Source organism: Pipistrellus kuhlii, unplaced genomic scaffold (assembly GCF_014108245.1).
Source record: "Pipistrellus kuhlii isolate mPipKuh1 unplaced genomic scaffold, mPipKuh1.p scaffold_m20_p_38, whole genome shotgun sequence".
NCBI lineage: Eukaryota > Metazoa > Chordata > Mammalia > Chiroptera > Vespertilionidae > Pipistrellus > Pipistrellus kuhlii.
This window is the reverse complement of record NW_023425538.1, coordinates 773517-791196: the sequence shown is the minus strand read 5'-3', so window position 1 is coordinate 791196 and position 17680 is coordinate 773517. Positions and strand designations below refer to the sequence as shown.

Sequence of the window (17680 nt, the reverse complement as noted above, 5' to 3'; positions counted from 1 at the left end):
CTACGGCCCGCGGGCCACATGCGGCCCGCAGAGGAGTCTGATCCGGCCCACCAGGTTTTTTGGGCAGTGAGCGCAGCCGAGGTGTTACAGTAGGAATTAGTATTGGGTCGGCAACTAAGTAATTGCGGGTTTTTTAAAGAAAATCAAAGACAATTTTTTCATGGAACTGATTAACAGCTGAATAGCCAACTATCAAATAACAAAATGTGTTTTACATTTGTACTACGTCTGCAAACCTAAAAATTCAACTGAAGCCATATATGTGTGATGCCCGCAATTACTTAGTTGCCGACCCAATACTATAGTCCGGCCCTCCAGTTCATATAGTCCGGCCCTCCAGCTCTCTGAGGGACCGTGATCTGGCCCCCACTTTAAAAAGTTTGAGGACCCCTGAGGTAGAGAAAGGAACCTTGAGAGATGGAGCAACAAGAAACCTAGGAGGCAGGGGGCGGGGAGAAGGAGGGGCTTCCTCCTCCAATGGCTCGCAGGCAGAGTCCGCCTCCAGCGCTGGCGTCCCGCCCCGACTTTGAGTTGCCCGAGGACCTGGCCCGCCCCCAGTCCTCAAGAGTAGGCTCCGCGGCGCCTCGCTGTCCCCGCGAGCGGGCGGGCTGGGTGGCGTTCTAAGGGATCCCCACATGGGAAGGTGAGTGGGAGGGCAAAGCTGAGAACCTACGTGTGATAAGATCGAGGCTCCCGTGCTAGGGAGACCACCGTGAGACTCCCCGCTAGCTAGTCCTGACTGAAGAAGGGCGCGCTGCGCCGCCTCCAGGGCTGCATTTTTGTCTGTCGCGGATCCTTGATGCGTACGAGGGGGCGGGGCCAGTCCTTAGGTCCCGGCCGCTGGGGGCGGGGCCCGGCGGTGGGGTGAGGCCCGGATAGTGCAGGGGGCGGGACCCAAGGCGGAGCAAGCCCGGGATTGGGTGGTATGGGGGCCTGGCGGGGTTGTGTGATAGGGATTGGCCCTCGGAGTGGGGCGTGGGGCTTGGAATTGGTCCCCGCGGGGAACTGAGGAGAATTAATGGAGTCAGCGGGGGAAGCGGGGCCTGCCGGGGCCCCTTGGGAGCCGGCCTCGAAGAATGACAAAGAGAGATCCAAGAGGCAGAGCCGCCGGGAATGGCGAAAAGTCAAGGCCAAAGGTGAGCACGTGGGGGCCGGCCACAGCCCGGAAGGAACCTTGGACATCCTGCGGGGAACTAGGACTGAGTGGACTGACCCACCACCTCAAGAAGTAGGGGAGTCCGTGGACTGGCCCATTGCTGCCCTGCGGGGGAGTGCGGAGATGCTGGGAGCGGAATATACCCCTTGCGCAGAGACTACGGGACGCTCCACCGCTGTCTTGGCAGGAGAGTCCCGAATGCGAGTCTTCTGGGCCCGAGTTCCCGCTCCGGCTCCGTACTAGCTGTGTGACCGTAGGCAACTCCTGCCCTCAGTGTTTCCCACCTGGGAAGTGGTAGGAGCGCCTGAGATTTTCAGGTCTCAGGCACTCTTGAGAGGATAGTAAGGAAGAAGTTTATAAGCTGTTGCCCAAAGAGGAAGTTTGGGAGTGAGTCAAAGAAAGGTAGTGGGAAAGGTGCCCCAGAGAGGGAGATGCCAGACGTGTACTCCCAGCCTTCATTCATTCCATCCATTTCCTGTCAGTTCACCTGCTTGCTGCAGCCCCCTTTCCCTGGGGCCTAACTTCCTGATCCCCACTCCTTCTAGGACTAGGGGTTCCTGGGTTGGTTTCTGACTGCCACACTCTCCCTCAGGAGAAGGGAGGTCTGTCACCTGGGTTCCTAGGGTGCCACATTATTAACTGAAAGACAGTCCAACGAAGATGGGCAGGGGCTGGCCAAAATTCCTTGCTCAGTTTTGAATATTTGTCAATCCAAATGATTGTAGAAAGTTCCTGTGTAGACAAGAAACTGGCTTAGTCCCTGGGCCCCAGAGACCCCAAACTCTTCATTGTACGTCCCTGTCAAGGATAGAACTGGAATTGGCCCCAGAGGCACATGCAGGCTCTGACGGGTCGGACTGTTGCCCCAGGGCATTGACTATCAGCAAAACAGGATCACAAGCAGGGCAGAGTGCCCAGAGGCAGTCAATAGACCATGGTTAAACATGGGCACTGGTTCTTCAGGCTATATCCTGTGGTACACTGGGCAATGGGCTCCTTCCTTCCCTGCCTCAACTTTTTGGATATAATAAGGGTGCCTGACTTGTAGGGCTGTTGTGAGGTTTGAATGAACGCAGTTCCTCCCCCCCCCCCCATTAGCTAGCAAGCTCCCTAAGAGTGGAGTTTTGTCTGCCTTGTTTACCTTGCATGTCTAGAGCCTGCTATGCCAGGCACATAAACACTTAAATACTTACTGAATTAATAAGTAAAGGAATGTGTGAAGTGTAACCCTGGGACAATAATCATCGTGTTGCATTGGGATCGTCATGGAGAGTCAGAATCCTCTTGGGCAGGACTTCCTGCACGGGGCTGAGCCAGTCCTCACAAATCCGTGGGCCCGCCTACTCACAAAGGTTCATTCCCCCAAGCTCTGAGATTTGCCTCTCATTTCCTGAGGTCCTGCCCTGGTGCCAGGTCTCAGTTGGGTGAATCATTCCCCACCCCTGCCCCAAGGGCATCCAGGCTGGCTGGTGCAGTTCTAGTCATCAATTTGATCTTGCCAGTAACCTGATGACAATAGTGTCATTATGAGCACCTTATTTCCCAATTGGTGACACTGAGACTCTGAGGGAGCAAGGTCACCTGGGTTTTCTTATCTGGTCAGTGAGGGCAGAGAAATAGCTGCCCCCAGCCTCCTGAGGGCAGGGAGTGGGGAATGATTCACTCAAAATTAGTTAAAATTAATGTTAGCTCAAAATTGCTGTGCGTCCCAACCATAATTTGTTCATCAGACATTCACTGAACACTTATTTAGGCCAGGCCTGGGCTCTTGGAGGTAAGGCAGACACATTGGAGCTGTAGATGCAGACATTAATCAAATAATCTCACAAGCCAGATATAAACTGATGTATACAAGAGGGAAATTCCTGAGATAATGTAAGAGAGAGGCTTCCCAAGAAGGTGACATTGGACCCAAGGATGGCTGCTTGAGCAAGGGGGCAGGGAGGACAGAGGGGACAGAATGGCCAGAAACCCTGAGACCCAAGAAAGCAGCACATTACAGCACAGAGGGAGCTCATCAAGGGAGGGGAGGAAGAAAGGCAGGGCAGGCACGGGGCCCAGATGGTCTCTACTTTAGGAGACCATGTCCAGGATGTGGAGCTTTTTCCTGAGAGGAAGGGTTGGGCTTTTGAGAGTTGGGAGCGTATTTTAGAAAGAGCCTGGCTGCTATGTGGAGCAAAGACTGGAAGGGGCAAAATCAGAGACTGTAATGAGTTACAGTTATCCAGATATGGGAGCAGTCGGGGTGGGAGAAGGATCAGGTTCCAGAGGGTTCTAGGGGGCAGAGTGGAAAGGACTTCATGATGGATTAGATGGGGATAGGAAACGGCCAGGATGATTCCCTGGGTTCTGGCTTGAGCAAATGGGGAGTGATGCTTTCGCCACACACACATACATACACACATACTAGGATATGCACAAATATCTATATACTATAGGACTGATGCATAAGATTTGTGCACTGGGCAGGGGGAGGGGTCCCTCAGCCTGGCCTGCACCCTCTCACAGTCTGGGACCCTTCAGGGGATGTCCGCCTGCTAGCTTAGGCAGTCAGACATCTCTCTCACAGTCAGGGGCTCTCACAATCTGGGGCCCCTTGCTTCTACTGTCCACCTGCAGTGGAGGCAGGAGAGGCTCCCACCACTAACACTGTGTTCATCAGTCTTGAGCCCGGCTTCTGGCTGAGTGCCACTCCTCCTGTGGGAGTGCACTGACCACCAGGGGGCAGCTCCTGCATTGAGAGTCTGCCCCCTAGTGGTCATTGTGTGTCATAGCGACTGGTTCTGCCATTCGGTCAATTTGTATATTATGCTTTTATTATATAGGATATCTATACGCATACATACGCAGGCCCACACAGTCTCTCTCACGGGCTGAGAAGAACACATGTGGACTGTGACACATGCATAAAAACATGCCTTCAGATACACCAAGAAACAAAAACGCACAGATTGAGAAAAAATGTCAACATAACCAAAGGCCAGGACAAATAATAGCCATGACCCTAACCTATGTATGTACATACATGCATGTGAACCTCAGACACACTCACACCCGACCACCCAGAAAGCACACACCTGAGACATGACAGAGAGAAGGAACAACACTCAGATCCACTATCCTTGCTGGTTCTGTGACCTTGGGCAGCATGCCACCTCTCCAGGTCTGGTTTCTCATCTGCCAAAAGGGGTGATAGCAGTCCTTCCTCATGCATCCTGGGGAGGATAAAATGAGTTACTTCATAAAAAGCACAAACATCAGTGCCTGGCTCACGACAGTCAGTCCTTAGAATACTGTTTGCTCTGAGGGGAACACTCGGGGAAACTGGCTACACTCACTGGCCCCCCTTCTTCACTTGTACCCAGGCATACCCCATGCAGAAACCCTTAGTCTTCCCAGGCCCCAGACCGCGCCCTTCCTCCATCCTCCCCGCACTTCTTTCCCCCATTGCCCTGCTCAGTCCCCAGGGGCCAAAATCCAGGCCTGATTCAGCTGCCCCGTGGCTCTCTAGGGCAAAGGGCTGGTGCCCAGACAACAGGACCCTTCAGCCCTACCTCTGTCCCAGTCCTCGCCCATGGCCCTGGTGGGCCTGCCCCTATCCCAGTGCCCTATGCCTGGGATTCTTGGCGAGTTTCTGGCAATCTCAACATCCCTTCCTGCCAGTTCCACCCAGCCTAGCCCCCAGGGAGCTGCCTAGAGCAGGGCGAAGGGCAGAGCCCTAGAATCATGAAGGCCTGGGATCCAGCCTGTTCGCCACTGCTTTGTGCAAGTTCCTGTTCTGTCCAGGTCTCCTCTGCCCTCATCTTCAATAAAGAGCCCTTAGCGCATGGAGGGAAGTAAATAACAGTGGGTTTATAAAGTGGGAAACCACAGCCTGTTAGGCAATAAATACCACACGCTGGCCACGCTCCAGGCACTGTGCAAGGGGTTTGGTACAGCAATAAAACAAAGTCCCTGCCATCAGGGAGCTTATAAACTGATGAGAGAGACAAAAAGCAAACACATAAATAGTCAATTAATTAGTATGCTAGCATTTGGCACCACAGAGGAAAATGACCCGGTACATACCTTGGTGAGGCCATGTGAGAACCACCAGACAGACAGCTGTAGAACAGGCTGCCCAGACGGCAGGCAGGATGGCCAAGTGCAATTTCCAGATGAGAAATGCAGGCTCATCCAGGACCACCTGGTGAGTAGTTTGGGCCAGTGTTCCCTTGACACAACCACCAAGCTTAGAGTTGCCTCCAGAGGCCTCTGTCTGTCCATCTTGTCTGCCCTGGGGAGGGGTAGTCAACTCCCAAGCTCCCATCCATCCCCTTCTCCCTTCCACTGGGCTTTCTTCCTTCTTCAGATATTTGCTGGGCGCCTCCTATGTGCTAGGCCCCATGATGGGCCTGTCCTCATGGGGATGGGTATTTAAGGGGAAGAGAAAGGATTCACCTCCAGCCAAGACTTCAGGGCCTCTCATTTGCCTATTCCCCTCCAAGATCCTGTACCTAATTTTGTATTTGTGATTTTATATTCCTTTTCCTAAACACCCCTCTTCCACACATGTAAGTTTCATAGTTCTTATAAGCTTCACCGCTCTAAATCCTGATTCTGCCCCTGGGTACAGACAAATAATACACATGTAAACAAACAAATGTATAATTACAAATGTGTAAAGTTCTAGGAAGAACAATTTAAGTATGTTGGCAGAAAGTAGTGCTGGGTGGCATAGCTCCTTTAGAGATGAGCAGTTAGGGAATGCTTCTTCAAGGAGATGACAAGCTAAGGACTGAAGGGCAAGAAAGAGCTGGCCAGGCAAGAAGCTTGTGTCTCTCAGCCTTGTTTTCCCCACATGAGGCAGACAGAACGGGCACAGCAGGATGTGCTGCTAAGTGGCTAAGTGGCAGGTACAGGATGCCAGTGTGAGAACACCACACAATAGGACCTGTGGCTCAGGCCCTAGCTGGGCTTGGAAATACCTATAATCTGCTTTTGTCCTCCCAGGAGGGTCAGGCAGGGCTGGCTACCCTCTCTTTCCCCAGCAGCTGGGGCTGGCTCTGCCAGGGCCAGCCTGGGGGGATGGGAGTGTCAGGAGCTGAGATCATGGGGCCTTTGCTCCCTGATTCCACCCTGGAGAGAGGGAGGGCAGCCCGGCTGGGTGAGAGGGGACAGTTTGTTCAGGACGAGGTCTAAGACAACTGGGTCCAAAGGGGACTGGGAGCCTGGATTCCTGGTCTGAGGGAGGAGAAAGCAAGGGGACTGGACTCCTGGGTCTGAGGGAGGAGGGGGGCTGGGTACTCCTGGAGGTTCTAAAGCAGAGTTGAACTGGAGCTGGGAGCTGACAGGGGGGCAGGGAGTTGGGCTCCATGCTCTGTTTACAGCACGTGGTTCTCACTGTCCCCTGTGGGTTGGGAGGTGGATCGGTGGCCACACCCTGGGCAGGCTGGGCCCCTCCCCGGGTTTATCGCCCCAGGCTGCTACTGGCACCAGCCGCAGTCCCACAGTCCAGCAGTCCTGCTCTCGGAGAAGCTCTGAAGAGGCCTAGAGGGGTGAGTGCACAGCCAGCTGAGCAACAGAATGGCCCTGAGAAACTGGAATGGCCCCTGGAAACCCGAGGGCCTGGAAGGGAGAGCAGACACCTTCTGGGAGCAGAAGCGAAGCAAGGTGCTGGGTGGGCAGCAGGAAGGAAGAGTCTCTGACGCCGAGGGCATCCCTATCAAGGAGGACCCTCAAGTGTGAGGAGTCAGGCCTAGTCCAGTTTCCGAGGGCCAGAGCTAGAAGCCCAGCCCCCAGAGCACCAGGAGGGAGGCATGGATCTGGATCTGTGTTTTAGTTCCGCTCACCGCTTTTATGTATGTCTGTTTTTTGTTTGGTTGTTTGGGTTTTGTTTGTTTTTTAGATAGAAAGGAAGGGGGAGAGATAGAAATTCGATTTGTTGCTCCACTTATTTATTCATTCATTGGTTGCTTCTTGTATGTGCCTTGACCAGGGAATCGAACCTGCAATCTTGGCATATGGGGATAATGCTCTAACCAATGAGCTACCAGGCCAGGGTGCTTTACCTTTTTTTTTCTTCTTCATGGTAAAGACTGCTTTATTGGTTGCAGTTAGTACAAGTCAATAAATAATGATCCCTAAAGAAAAACTCAGTTATTTATCAGCTTACTGAATGAAATTGAACCAACTGATTGCTGGGAGGGTAACTAAAATCAACCCTGCTTCTTGGGAAGTGAAGCCTTAGCCAGCTGATATACGGCATAAGTTGTTCCACCAACTGTAAGACTCATGCTAGCTCTATACAGGAAGGCATCAGCTACCCCACCCTTTAGATGCACTGGAATTCCATTATCCTCCTGAAATAGCTTTTGTTTCTCTGGAACTTTATTTTCAAACTGCCTGTGTGAAGCAGTTCTTATGGTCCTCTGAGTGCCCTTGACTGAGAATTGAACCCTGGACCCTCAGTCTACAAGCCAACACTCAAACCACTAAACAAAACCAGCCAGGGATCTACCTTTTTTTTTTTTTTTTAAGCCAAGCAGACATTTTATTTTACTTATTTATTTATTTATTTTAATATTTTATTGATTTTTTTTTACAGAAAGGAAGGGAGAGGGATAGAGAGCTAGAAACATCGATGAGAGAGAAACATTGATCAGCTGCCTCCTGCACACCCCCAAAGGGGGACGTGCCCACAACCAAGGTACATGCCCCTGACCGGAATCGAACCTGCGACCTTTCAGTCCGCAGACCCACGCTCTTCCACTGAGCCAAACCGGTTTTGGCGGATCTACCATTTTTTTAAAATATATTTTGATTGATTTCAGAGAGGAACATCAATGATGAGAGAGAATCATTGATTGGCTGCCTCCTGGGAATTAAGCCCACAACCCAGACATATGCTCTTGACTGTAATTGAACCCCGGACCCTTCAGTCCGCAGGTGGATGCTCTATCCATTGAGCCAAACCAGCTGGGGCTCTACCATTTTTAATGAAACCTTCAGCTCCTTAACACCTCTATGCCTCGTTTCCTCTCCTGTATAATGGGATGCTAACACTAATAGCTGAAACGTAAACTGAGGCTGTCTGTGTCTCAGTTAACAAGGGCAAATGAACAAAAACACACACAACGCTCTTAACACAGGATCTGGCACAGAGTGAACTCAAGGTCAGTGGTAGCAATGAGTATGAGTACTGTTATTCCAGGCAGAGAGCAGAGCTGGCCCGTGCAATCTAAGCGGAGTGGACAGGCCCAAAGGCCAGAGTGTCCAGCTGGGAGAGGAGTGAGGTGGAGTTTTGGGATTGCACAGAGGAACAGGAAGGGAGCTGGAGTTTGGGGGGAGGGGAGGTTCCACAGCCAGACTTGAGGGGCCAGGAAAGGGCAAGAGTGACTCCAGTTTTAAGTAAGGCTAGAATGATGAACTCCTTGGTTCAGGAAGAGAATTGGGACCAGGATCCTGGGACACCACCAGGTGAATGGGAATGGGTGGGCTAAGAGATAAACTCTCCCAAATACTGGTGGGGGGAAAGAGCCTGTGGGTGATGCCTTGGGCCTGAGGAGGTAGGAGGGCCTACAATCCTGGGTCCTGGGAGAGGGGACCAGCTGGAGTCCAGACAGAACTAGGAGTCCTGGATCAAGGACAGTAAATGGAGACAGAAGCATGAACTCTTAGGTCCCTGAAAGAAAATAGGGGTAGGAAGGCTCTCGGATGTAGGAGATAATGGAGCAAGGGAACCAACAGGGGAGATCAAGGACACCCGGGGAAGGTCAAAGCCTTGGGTTTGAACTCCTGGCTCTTGAGGAGGAAAAGGTCTGGGTACCTAGGCTCCACGGTTGGGCATAAAGGAGGAGGCTGGGTTCTGATGTGTGTATCTGAGGGAGGAAGGGGATAGGCCCCCGATGAGCAAGGTGTGATCCAACCCTGCTTAACGAACCTCTCCACTGCCCCCAGCCTTGCAGCTCATACACAACATGGATTTACGCACGATGACACAGTCGCTGGTGACTCTGGCAGAGGACAACATGGCCTTCTTCTCCAGCCAGGGTCCTGGGGAAACAGCGCGGCGGCTGTCCAGTGTCTTTGCAGGTGTTCGGGAGCAGGCGCTAGGGCTGGAGCCAGCCCTGGGCCGCCTGCTGGGGGTGGCGCACCTCTTTGACCTGGATGCAGAGACGCCGGCCAACGGGTACCGCAGCCTGGTGCACACCGCCCGCTGCTGCATGGCGCACCTGCTGCACAAATCCCGCTACGTGGCCTCCAACCGCCGCAGCATCTTCTTCCGCACCAGCCACAACCTGGCTGAACTCGAGGCCTACCTGGCCGCCCTCACCCAGCTCCGAGCTCTGACCTACTACGCCCAGCGCCTGCTGGCCACCAACCGGCCAGGGGGGCTCTTCTTCGAAGGCGACGAAGGACTCACCTCAGACTTCCTGCGCGAGTATGTCACCCTGCACAAGGGCTGTTTCTACGGCCGCTGCCTGGGCTTTCAGGTGAGCCCCCTGCCTTACCCTGGGCCCACGGTGAAGGCAACTGGTGGCCCTAACCGGGCCCAATAGTGTAGAATAACCACAAGGGTCATGGGTTCAGGAAACTGCGGGAACAGAAAGGGAAGCTGTCTGGGGCCCAGAGAGAGCTACACCAGGAACTCAAACATGTGGCCCCCAGCTGCATCCACCATGTAGCAAGAAACCTTTCATTTGCATAGCTTTTGCACCAGGTTCCCCACTGTTCTCCATGGCCCTATACTCAGGAGATCCATTCACTCTTTTATGTTACCTGAGATCATTTGAGACCCCCAAGAGGATAGTCAGTATTGTTTTCAAAGGCCTGTTTGTAAGTGCATCACTGGACGCCTGAAAGGGAGGAGGAGGGGTTTGAGCCCCATTTTACGGAGGTTCAACTGTACCCAGGTCTGCCTAGGCTTTTGGACTCACCTAAGGAGATGTAGAATCAGGATTTTCAGACTTAGGGTAGGGCCAAGGAGCAGATCTAAGTTGGTGACAGGAAAACCTGGTCTCAACCCCTCTCCTCCCTGAACTAGGACTTTGACTTCTGCCCACTGCAGGCCTTCTCCCCTCTGCTCACCCCAAACCACGCTCATGGAGACACAGCTCATCTCGGCACTAAGAGGGAGGCAGCAAGGAGGCCTTCCAATTCACAGGAAAAGTAGTTTGTGGACTCAGAGAATCGGGGGACCTTTGGGGCAGCAGGCTCAGAGCAGAAACCCAATTGCCCCTCCCTGGGGTCAGTGCCAGATCCCCTAGTCCCCCGGCCACGTCAGGGAACCTCACCAGGAGTATCTATAGCCCCTTTCAGACCCTCTCCTAGCCTCCCCCCACTTAGTGATAGCTGAGATTAGCAGTTTCTCAGCCTCTATCCCACCCACCATTCCCTATTTCCCTGCGGGACAGTCCATCTTCAGTGACCCAGCCTGAGTGTTCCTGGGAACTCCCCCTCACCTAAGCTGAACCCACAAATATTGATCAGCCCAGCTGGGCCAGCCAGCTCCTCCCTATGTCCTGGCCATGACCTTCAAGTCACGAGCCAGCAACCAGCCACAGTGGCTAGGCACCCCTGTGCTCTCTGGCCTACTGGGCCCTCAGCCAGGGGGAGGGCCCAGCCTGGCAGCTACTCTGAGGGCCCAACTGTTGCAAGACAGCCTCCCCCTGTAAAATATCAGCCCCAAGAGAGCAGAGGTCTTCCTTATCTGAGTCTTGCTCAGCCCCTGCTCCAGCCCAGTGCCTAGCGCTCAGTATTTGCTGAATGAACAGAAGAGTCCTGCTGGTCTGTGCCCACCTCCTGTGGCTTTTTTCCCTCTGATCTTGTCTCCCCATCCTCTGTGTTCCCTAAGCTGCCTGGCTTCTCTCCAGGTACTGTCTCCCCTTTGGCTGTCCTTCTGCCTCAAGATCTCTGGCCCTAGCTTTGACCATCTCCCATCTGTCTTCCTGTTGACCTGTAACTGATCCCCATTGCTGTCCACACCTCATCTCTATCCTCACTGACTTTCAGGAAATCTACATCATCTTATTCCCAGTTCACAATTCTCCAGTGGCTCCACCCACATCTGGAATAAATCTAAATTTCTCAGGCCCTGTGTGAACCCACTTTGCTTCTTTGACCTCTCACCCTGGCCCTCCCCACCCCCAGTCACCTGCTCCAGCCACAATGGCCCCAGGTTTCTTTATCCACGCTGAGCAAGGCCCGCCTCAAAGCCTTTGCACTTACTGTGCTCTCTGCAAGGAACAGCCTTCCTTCACTTCATTTGGGTCCCTCTTCAAGTCCCTCCTGGAGACCATCTCAGTAGCCTAACCCCTAGTCATCATTCTATGCCCCCTCCACCTATTGTCTTTCAAAGCATTAGTCATTAGTTGACATTATATGGCATGTGCCTAGAGCAGTGCCTGCACACAGTAGGAGCTCAGTAAATGTTTGTTAAATGACTATTCTGCCACTCACTCCTCCCTGTCCCTAATCCCTCTCCTGGGCAGTGAGTGACACAGCAGCATCTCTCCACAGTTCACGCCCGCCATCAGGCCATTCCTGCAGACCCTCTCCATCGGGCTGGTGTCCTTTGGGGAGCACTACAAACGCAACGAATCCGGCCTCAGTGAGTCCTGGCCAGGCGGGCCCTGCCTGTACCACCCCTGCCTTCCCTCCCCCCTCCCTATCCCTGCCCCTATAGCCTGACCTGCCTGGGCCTCCTGACACCCTCCCGACCCCCAGGTGTGACCGCCAGCTCCCTCTTCACCAGTGGCCGCTTTGCTATCGACCCAGAGCTGCGTGGGGCTGAGTTTGAGCGAATCACTCAGAACCTGGATGTGCACTTCTGGAAAGCCTTTTGGAATATCACTGAGATCGAAGTGCTATCGGTGAGCATGGGGCCTGATAGGGCCCTACCTAACCTGTTACCAGAAGGGGACACAGAGCCCCAGAGGCTCATTCCAGGCCACATCAGGTCTCTGCAGGGCTCCAGGCCCAGGGATGGCACCTAAGGGAATAACTGGAGGTTCAAGCTGCCCATCCCAGTGCCCTTTCTGTTTCCTCTCACCAGTCTCTAGCAAACATGGCATCGGTCACCGTGAGGGTAAGCCGCCTGCTCAGCCTGCCACCGGAGGCCTTTGAAATGCCACTGACTACGGACCCCAAACTTACAGTCACCATCCCACCCCCCTCAGCCCACATGGGCCCTGCACCAGTCCTCGTCAGGCTCATCTCCTATGACCTTCGTGAAGGACAGGTAGGGCCCCTGCCTCAGCCAGGAACAGGTACAGAGCAAGGAGCACCCTCCTGTCTCTCTGAGTACATCCCTTGGTGGGTGGAGGCCTAGGCAGGCTGCCCCAGCTTCACCCTCCTCCTCCTCCCTCCCCCCCCAGGACAGTGAGGAGCTCAGCAGCCTGGTGAAGTCTGAGGGTCCTCGGACCCTGGAGCTTTGGCCACGCCCACAGCAGGCACCCCGCTCTCAGTACCTGATTGTGCATTTCCACGGTGGTGGCTTTGTGGCCCAGACTTCCAAGTCCCACGAGCCCTACCTCAAGACCTGGGCCCAGGAGCTGGGCGTCCCCATCCTCTCCATCGACTACTCCCTGGCCCCAGAGGCTCCCTTCCCCCGCGCGCTGGAGGAGTGCTTCTATGCCTACTGCTGGGCCATCAAGAACTGCGCCCTGCTCGGTGAGCCCAGCCCTCGCTGCTCCTGCCCCAGCCTGCTTCAGCCCGCAGCCCACACCACAGGGGAGTGAGCCACCTTGTTTCTCAAGCCTTAGTCTTCACCCCCTGCCTCCCCTTCCACCTGGCCGCCCCCCACTGCCCACTCCTCCATCTCTGCCTCAGCACTCTCCCCATTGCCCCACTGCTCACCCAACTTCCCATCAACCACTGCCTCCTCCCCACTCCAGCCCTGATACTCCATCCCCTCAGCTCCCCCCGTGGTAATCTCCTCCAACCTTTTCTTTCCTGTTTCCCATGTCTCCAGCCCATTCTTCCAGCTCCTCTGATATTCCACTTCCGACATTTTGGGAGGCACAGGGCAGGATGGGACTGTGCCCATGACACAGAGCCCATGGCCCCTTGTCAACCTGAACTCTGGCTTCCATTTCCTGGCCTCAGATGCCCCTCCCTCCCCCTCCCCCTCTCACACCCCCACTTTGCTTCCAGCCTCCCAAGCTTCCTCACAGCCTCCTGATCTGTCCAGGCCTCTCCATGTCCTGAGTTGGCCTGATTCTCTGGTCACTATCCTCCAAATAGGTCCAAATCCCTGCCTCTGTTTACCAGTCTCTGACCTTAAGGTTGTGCATGCACACACACACACACACACACACACACACACACACACACACGCCCGCTCTGAGAGCCCAATGCTCCTGGACCAGAGCGGTATTCCTCCCTGCCAGGCTTGACCAAGCCCCTCTCCAAACCAGGCTCAACGGCCGAGCGGATATGCCTCGCAGGGGACAGTGCAGGCGGGAACCTCTGCTTCACTGTCTCCCTTCGGGCAGCAGCCTACGGGGTGCGGGTGCCAGACGGCATCATGGCAGCCTATCCAGCCACAATGCTGCAGCCCAGCGCCTCTCCCTCCCGCCTTCTGAGCCTCATGGACCCCCTGCTGCCCCTCAGCGTGCTTTCCAAGTGTGTCAGTGCCTATGCTGGTAAGGCCCAGCGCTGGGACCTGGGGGGGCAGGATGCCCAGGGCCTACAGGGCAGGGGCTACAGCCCTGTCTCCTGGGTCTGAGGAGAGGCTGAGGACAGGAATCGAAGGCTCCTACTGAAGCCATCAGCTATTCCTGTGTTCCCGGAGCCATAGATTCCTAAAGCTCTGGGTTGAGACTGGATCCAGAAAGAGAAGAGATCAACCCTACCCCCCATACACTCCACAGGTGGGGAGACAGAGGAGGACTCCACCTCAGACCGGAAGGCACTGGGCATGATGGGGCTGGTTCAGCGGGACACAGCCCTGCTCTTCCGGGACCTCCGTCTGGGAGCTTCCTCGTGGCTCAACTCCTTCCTGGAGCTGAGTGGGCGCAAGTCCCCCCGAGACTCAGTGCCCATAGCAGGTAAATGAATCCCTCCCCACACACCCATCCAGCTTGCCCAGGAGGGACAGCCTGGCACACCACAAGATCTGAGGGTGGAAAGAAGCTGTGCCCTGAGGCCCTCAAGGAAGCAGAGATCACCTTCCTGGTTCTGCCCACTATCTGTCCCGCTCCCTACCAGGAAGTCTTGATTTTCCACAACAGTCCACAGCCTGGAAATTCAAGGGTTTCTGGCCCCACCCCCCCCAGGTCATCTCAGTCCCAGGAACTATGTGATTTAACTTTCCAAACAACCTTTCCCAGAAAGGGACCTCAGTAAACTCAGAAGGCCTGTCCCAGGAGGGCCCTCGGGTGAAGGCCAGCCCTCTTAGATTCTTTCCAGACTTTTAACAGAGGCACATGGGGGTAATATCCTCGCTGCAGAAACTGACCTGAGAGGCTAGGGCAGGGAGATCAGCAGACTGGATGGCTCTTGGGAAGAGGAGGAGATTCCCAGCCGTGGGTGGGTACAGGGCACCCGGGCAGCCCAAAGTCACTTCCACCCAGGAATCCATGTTTTCTCACCTTTCACATTTTAAGGATTTTAAAGCATAACCAACTCAACTCATTTTCTCTCTCTCACAAATCAACAGTATTTTCTGGGTAATAGGAATGCACATTCAAAAGTATATGAATACTCAGGACATTATTCCAGTTAGTTGTTTTATTTTACATTAAGTTTTGGTTTTTAGGATAGTCAAATAGATGCAAAAAAATACACACAAAACCAAAAGGGATTTGAAATTTAGGCACATGGACCATTGAGCATTGGAGTTTTTCTTATAGGATAAAGGTAACAGGTACAGCCCCTAGAGCCCCCTGCAGACATACCACCAGTCTAACTCCCCACTGTACCAGGTACTTGCTGGGTGATGTGAGCTTTGCTTTGCTCCTTGTAAAATGAGTACAATAAAAGTGTCTGCCTCATAAGGACTACATGCATCTATTCATTCCAAACACCCAGCAAAATACCTAATGGAACACAGTAGGTGCTCTTAGAGGATGCTGGCATCCCTGACTAAGCTGGACCCTATGACTCTAGTCAGTAGTTCTGTTCCAGTGACCCTTGGGTCACAGAGCTCTTATGCAGTTATTTTTATATCTTGCATTTTACCTCCATGGACTTATAAAGACTGAAAAATATAGACCATGGCCTTAGAGATAAATAGCATCATGGGTCTGATAAAATCAAGGGACCTCAGGCCAAGGTGGGCACACCATATGGGCCAGGGGCACATCTGTAGTATCATTTGGGTTGATACTTGTTGCCTTGTCACTCACAGGCTAGGGATAAAACTGAAGAACATAAAGAACATGTGGCTACAGGTGTGGGATCCCTGGGAATCTTATATGCCCCTGAGCCTCTTTTTAGCTCCCTCTTTAGCCTCCTTTAAAGCCATGTTATAATAAAGCAGGGCTTAGTCCACTTTGATCCATTCATACTCTGTGTCAAACAGCCATCAAAAGATGATTGGGCCTCATGCTGGGCCAGGAGGCTGCTGGAACAGGGTGCCAGGCTTAGTAATAAAACAGCAGGACTTCAATATCTTATCCCACTGAATCCTCAGCACCTCCTATGAGGTAAAGATTATTTTTATCCCCTTTGTACAAATGAGGAAACGGAAACTCCCAGAGGTAAAGTGACTTCCTCTTAACCTTCCCAGTCACCACACACACACACACATACACACACACACACTAGAATAAGACTCCACCTCCAGGACCACACAACTCTTTCTGTCTCCTCCTTAAAGTTACAGCCTGGGCACCTGAGTTCCTACCCCCACCCCCACCTCCAAGGAGGGTGTCTGGGGGAACACTCCAGGTCTCCACAGCCCTAGGATGCAACTCCTCCTCCAGAGTTCTCTGCCTTCCCTAACACCTTCCCTGCCAGCCAGCCACACACCCAGCCAACACAGCTAGGCCCATCTGCAGCCCCAGCCGGCCCCTCACCCTGCTCCTCTCACAGAGTCTATGCGGCGCAGTGTGTCGGAGGCAGCGCTAGACCAGCCTGATGACCCAAAGGGCACGGACTCCCTCAAGAACCTGACACTGCATGACCTGAATCTCAAGAGCAGCTCTGAGACCTCAGGCACCTCTGAGCTGTCCCTGTCAGCTGAGACACTTGGTCCCTCCAAGCCCTCAGACGTCAACTTCTTACTCCGGCCTGAGGATACACCAGAAGAGGATGAGGCCCAAGATAAGCTGAGCCCTGAGCCCTTGGACAAAGGCCGGGGAATTTGTGCCACTTTCCCTAAGGGCTTCCGCCCGAGGCGCTCCAGCCAAGGCCCCACTCAGATGCCCATCTACTCGTCTCCCATCGCCAAGAACCCCTTCATGTCACCACTGCTGGCACCTGAGAGCATGCTGCAGACCCTACCGCCTGTACACATCGTGGTGAGTGCCAGGCAGGGAGCAGTGAGGAGGGTGGGTGGGATGCAGGTGCACCTGTGGAAGAGAGCTCCGGGAAGGGGGAAAGGTCAGTAGCCTGGCCCCAAGGGCAGCCATGCTCCCAGGAAGGAACGCCTGGCAATGGAAGAATGGAAGGGAGTCAGGGCTGCAGTTTTCTTTTGCAATCTTGCTAGCCACCATGGGGCCGTGGGGCAGCCACAGAGCTTGGAGAGTCGGGGAAGGGAACAGTGGGACCTGGGGGAAGGAGAAGCCGACAGAGGGCAGGGAGCCCAGTTAAGGTCATTCTGCAACTCCCCACCATCCCTCCACCTCTCCCTCCTCTGACCTGCATGTCTCCTTCCTCGGTCTACCCCTTTGCCCCCGTGTTACACACACACACACACACACACACACACACACACACACACACCCTAGCTCAGTTCATGCACGCGTCCCTGTGCCTCAATCCCACTGTCCCTCACCCCCACTGTCCCGCAGGCATGTGCGCTGGACCCCATGCTAGATGACTCCGTCATGTTCGCGCGGCGGCTGCGCAGCCTGGGCAAGCCCGTGACACTGCGCGTGGTGGAGGACCTGCCGCACGGCTTCCTGAGCCTGGCGGCGCTGTGCCGGGAGACGCGGCAGGCAGCCGCGCTGTGTGTGGAGCGGATCCGCCTGGTCCTCACTCCGCCTGGCACCACCGTGCCTGCAGCGCCGGTCTGAGCCCCCGGACCAGCCAGGCCCCACGCGGTACCGGGAGGCGGGGCGGGGAGGGCGGCACTAAAGCCTCTTGTTCCATCTGCCTTGGCGGCCTCTTAGTGAATCCTGTACACGCTCCGGAGGAGGAGGAGGAGGGCCGGGGAGGGAGTGGGCTGTGCCTTCAGTCGGATGGTAAAGGAGGGCCAGGAGTGAAACCCTGGACTGGAGGAAGGGGCGCCCCAAACCAGTCACAGCTGGACCTGTACCACCACTGCCTTCCGCTGCTGCTGCTGCTGCTGCCGCCGCCGCTGCCACCGGTGCTGGGGCGGGCCTGGCCTTACCGGCGGGTGGGTTTGTTTTTGTTTGTAAATAAAAGTACTTAGTT

The 17680-nt window shown here is 54.4% G+C and overlaps 2 protein-coding genes and 2 long non-coding RNA genes across 21 annotated transcripts in view; 1 reads left to right on the top strand and 3 right to left on the bottom strand.

Annotated features, from left to right (window-relative positions):
• The window catches only part of LOC118702348, a 12985-nt gene extending 11636 nt beyond the window's left edge, over positions 1-1349 (bottom strand). Inside the window, exon 1 of the long non-coding RNA XR_004982703.1 lies at positions 1218-1349. This is a non-coding gene — a long non-coding RNA (uncharacterized LOC118702348). The remainder of the gene's footprint in view (positions 1-1217) is intronic.
• Positions 1-17680, bottom strand: part of LOC118702294 (carcinoembryonic antigen-related cell adhesion molecule 1) — an 813263-nt gene that overhangs the window by 162354 nt on the left and 633229 nt on the right. The gene's annotated exons all lie outside the window — the stretch shown is intronic.
• LIPE (lipase E, hormone sensitive type) lies at positions 521-17680 on the top strand. Of its 3 annotated transcripts, none has more exons than XM_036408134.2 (10): positions 521-643; positions 9095-9630; positions 11657-11747; positions 11864-12009; positions 12192-12377; positions 12514-12808; positions 13555-13782; positions 14011-14187; positions 16175-16602; positions 17095-17680. In XM_036408134.2, exons 2-10 carry the CDS (start codon positions 9115-9117, stop codon positions 17317-17319), a joined length of 2292 nt encoding a protein of 763 aa, XP_036264027.1. In that variant the 5' UTR covers positions 521-643; positions 9095-9114; the 3' UTR covers positions 17320-17680. The 3 variants fall into 3 exon arrangements, with proteins under 3 accessions (XP_036264027.1, XP_036264025.1, XP_036264026.1); XM_036408132.2 differs by lacking the exon at positions 521-643 and adding an exon at positions 681-1136; XM_036408133.2 differs by lacking the exon at positions 521-643 and adding an exon at positions 6612-6693.
• LOC123651131 lies at positions 4192-5466 on the bottom strand. The gene is made up of 3 exons (XR_006739621.1): positions 5225-5466; positions 5049-5132; positions 4192-4371 (listed from the first exon to the last, which is right to left on the bottom strand). It is a non-coding gene; the product is annotated as an uncharacterized LOC123651131 (long non-coding RNA).

What these genes read in the sequence shown, in the direction of transcription:
- LIPE (XM_036408132.2), top strand. Translation starts at nt 1,019, where the DNA reads ATGGAGTCAGCGGGGGAAGCGGGGCCTGCCGGGGCCCCTTGGGAGCCG. An exon ending in ATGACCTTCGTGAAGGACAG is followed by an intron (nt 12,378 to 12,513) that starts GTAGGGCCCCTG and finishes CTCCCCCCCCAG; the next exon opens with GACAGTGAGGAGCTCAGCAG. An exon ending in AGACTCAGTGCCCATAGCAG is followed by an intron (nt 14,188 to 16,174) that starts GTAAATGAATCC and finishes CTCCTCTCACAG; the next exon opens with AGTCTATGCGGCGCAGTGTG.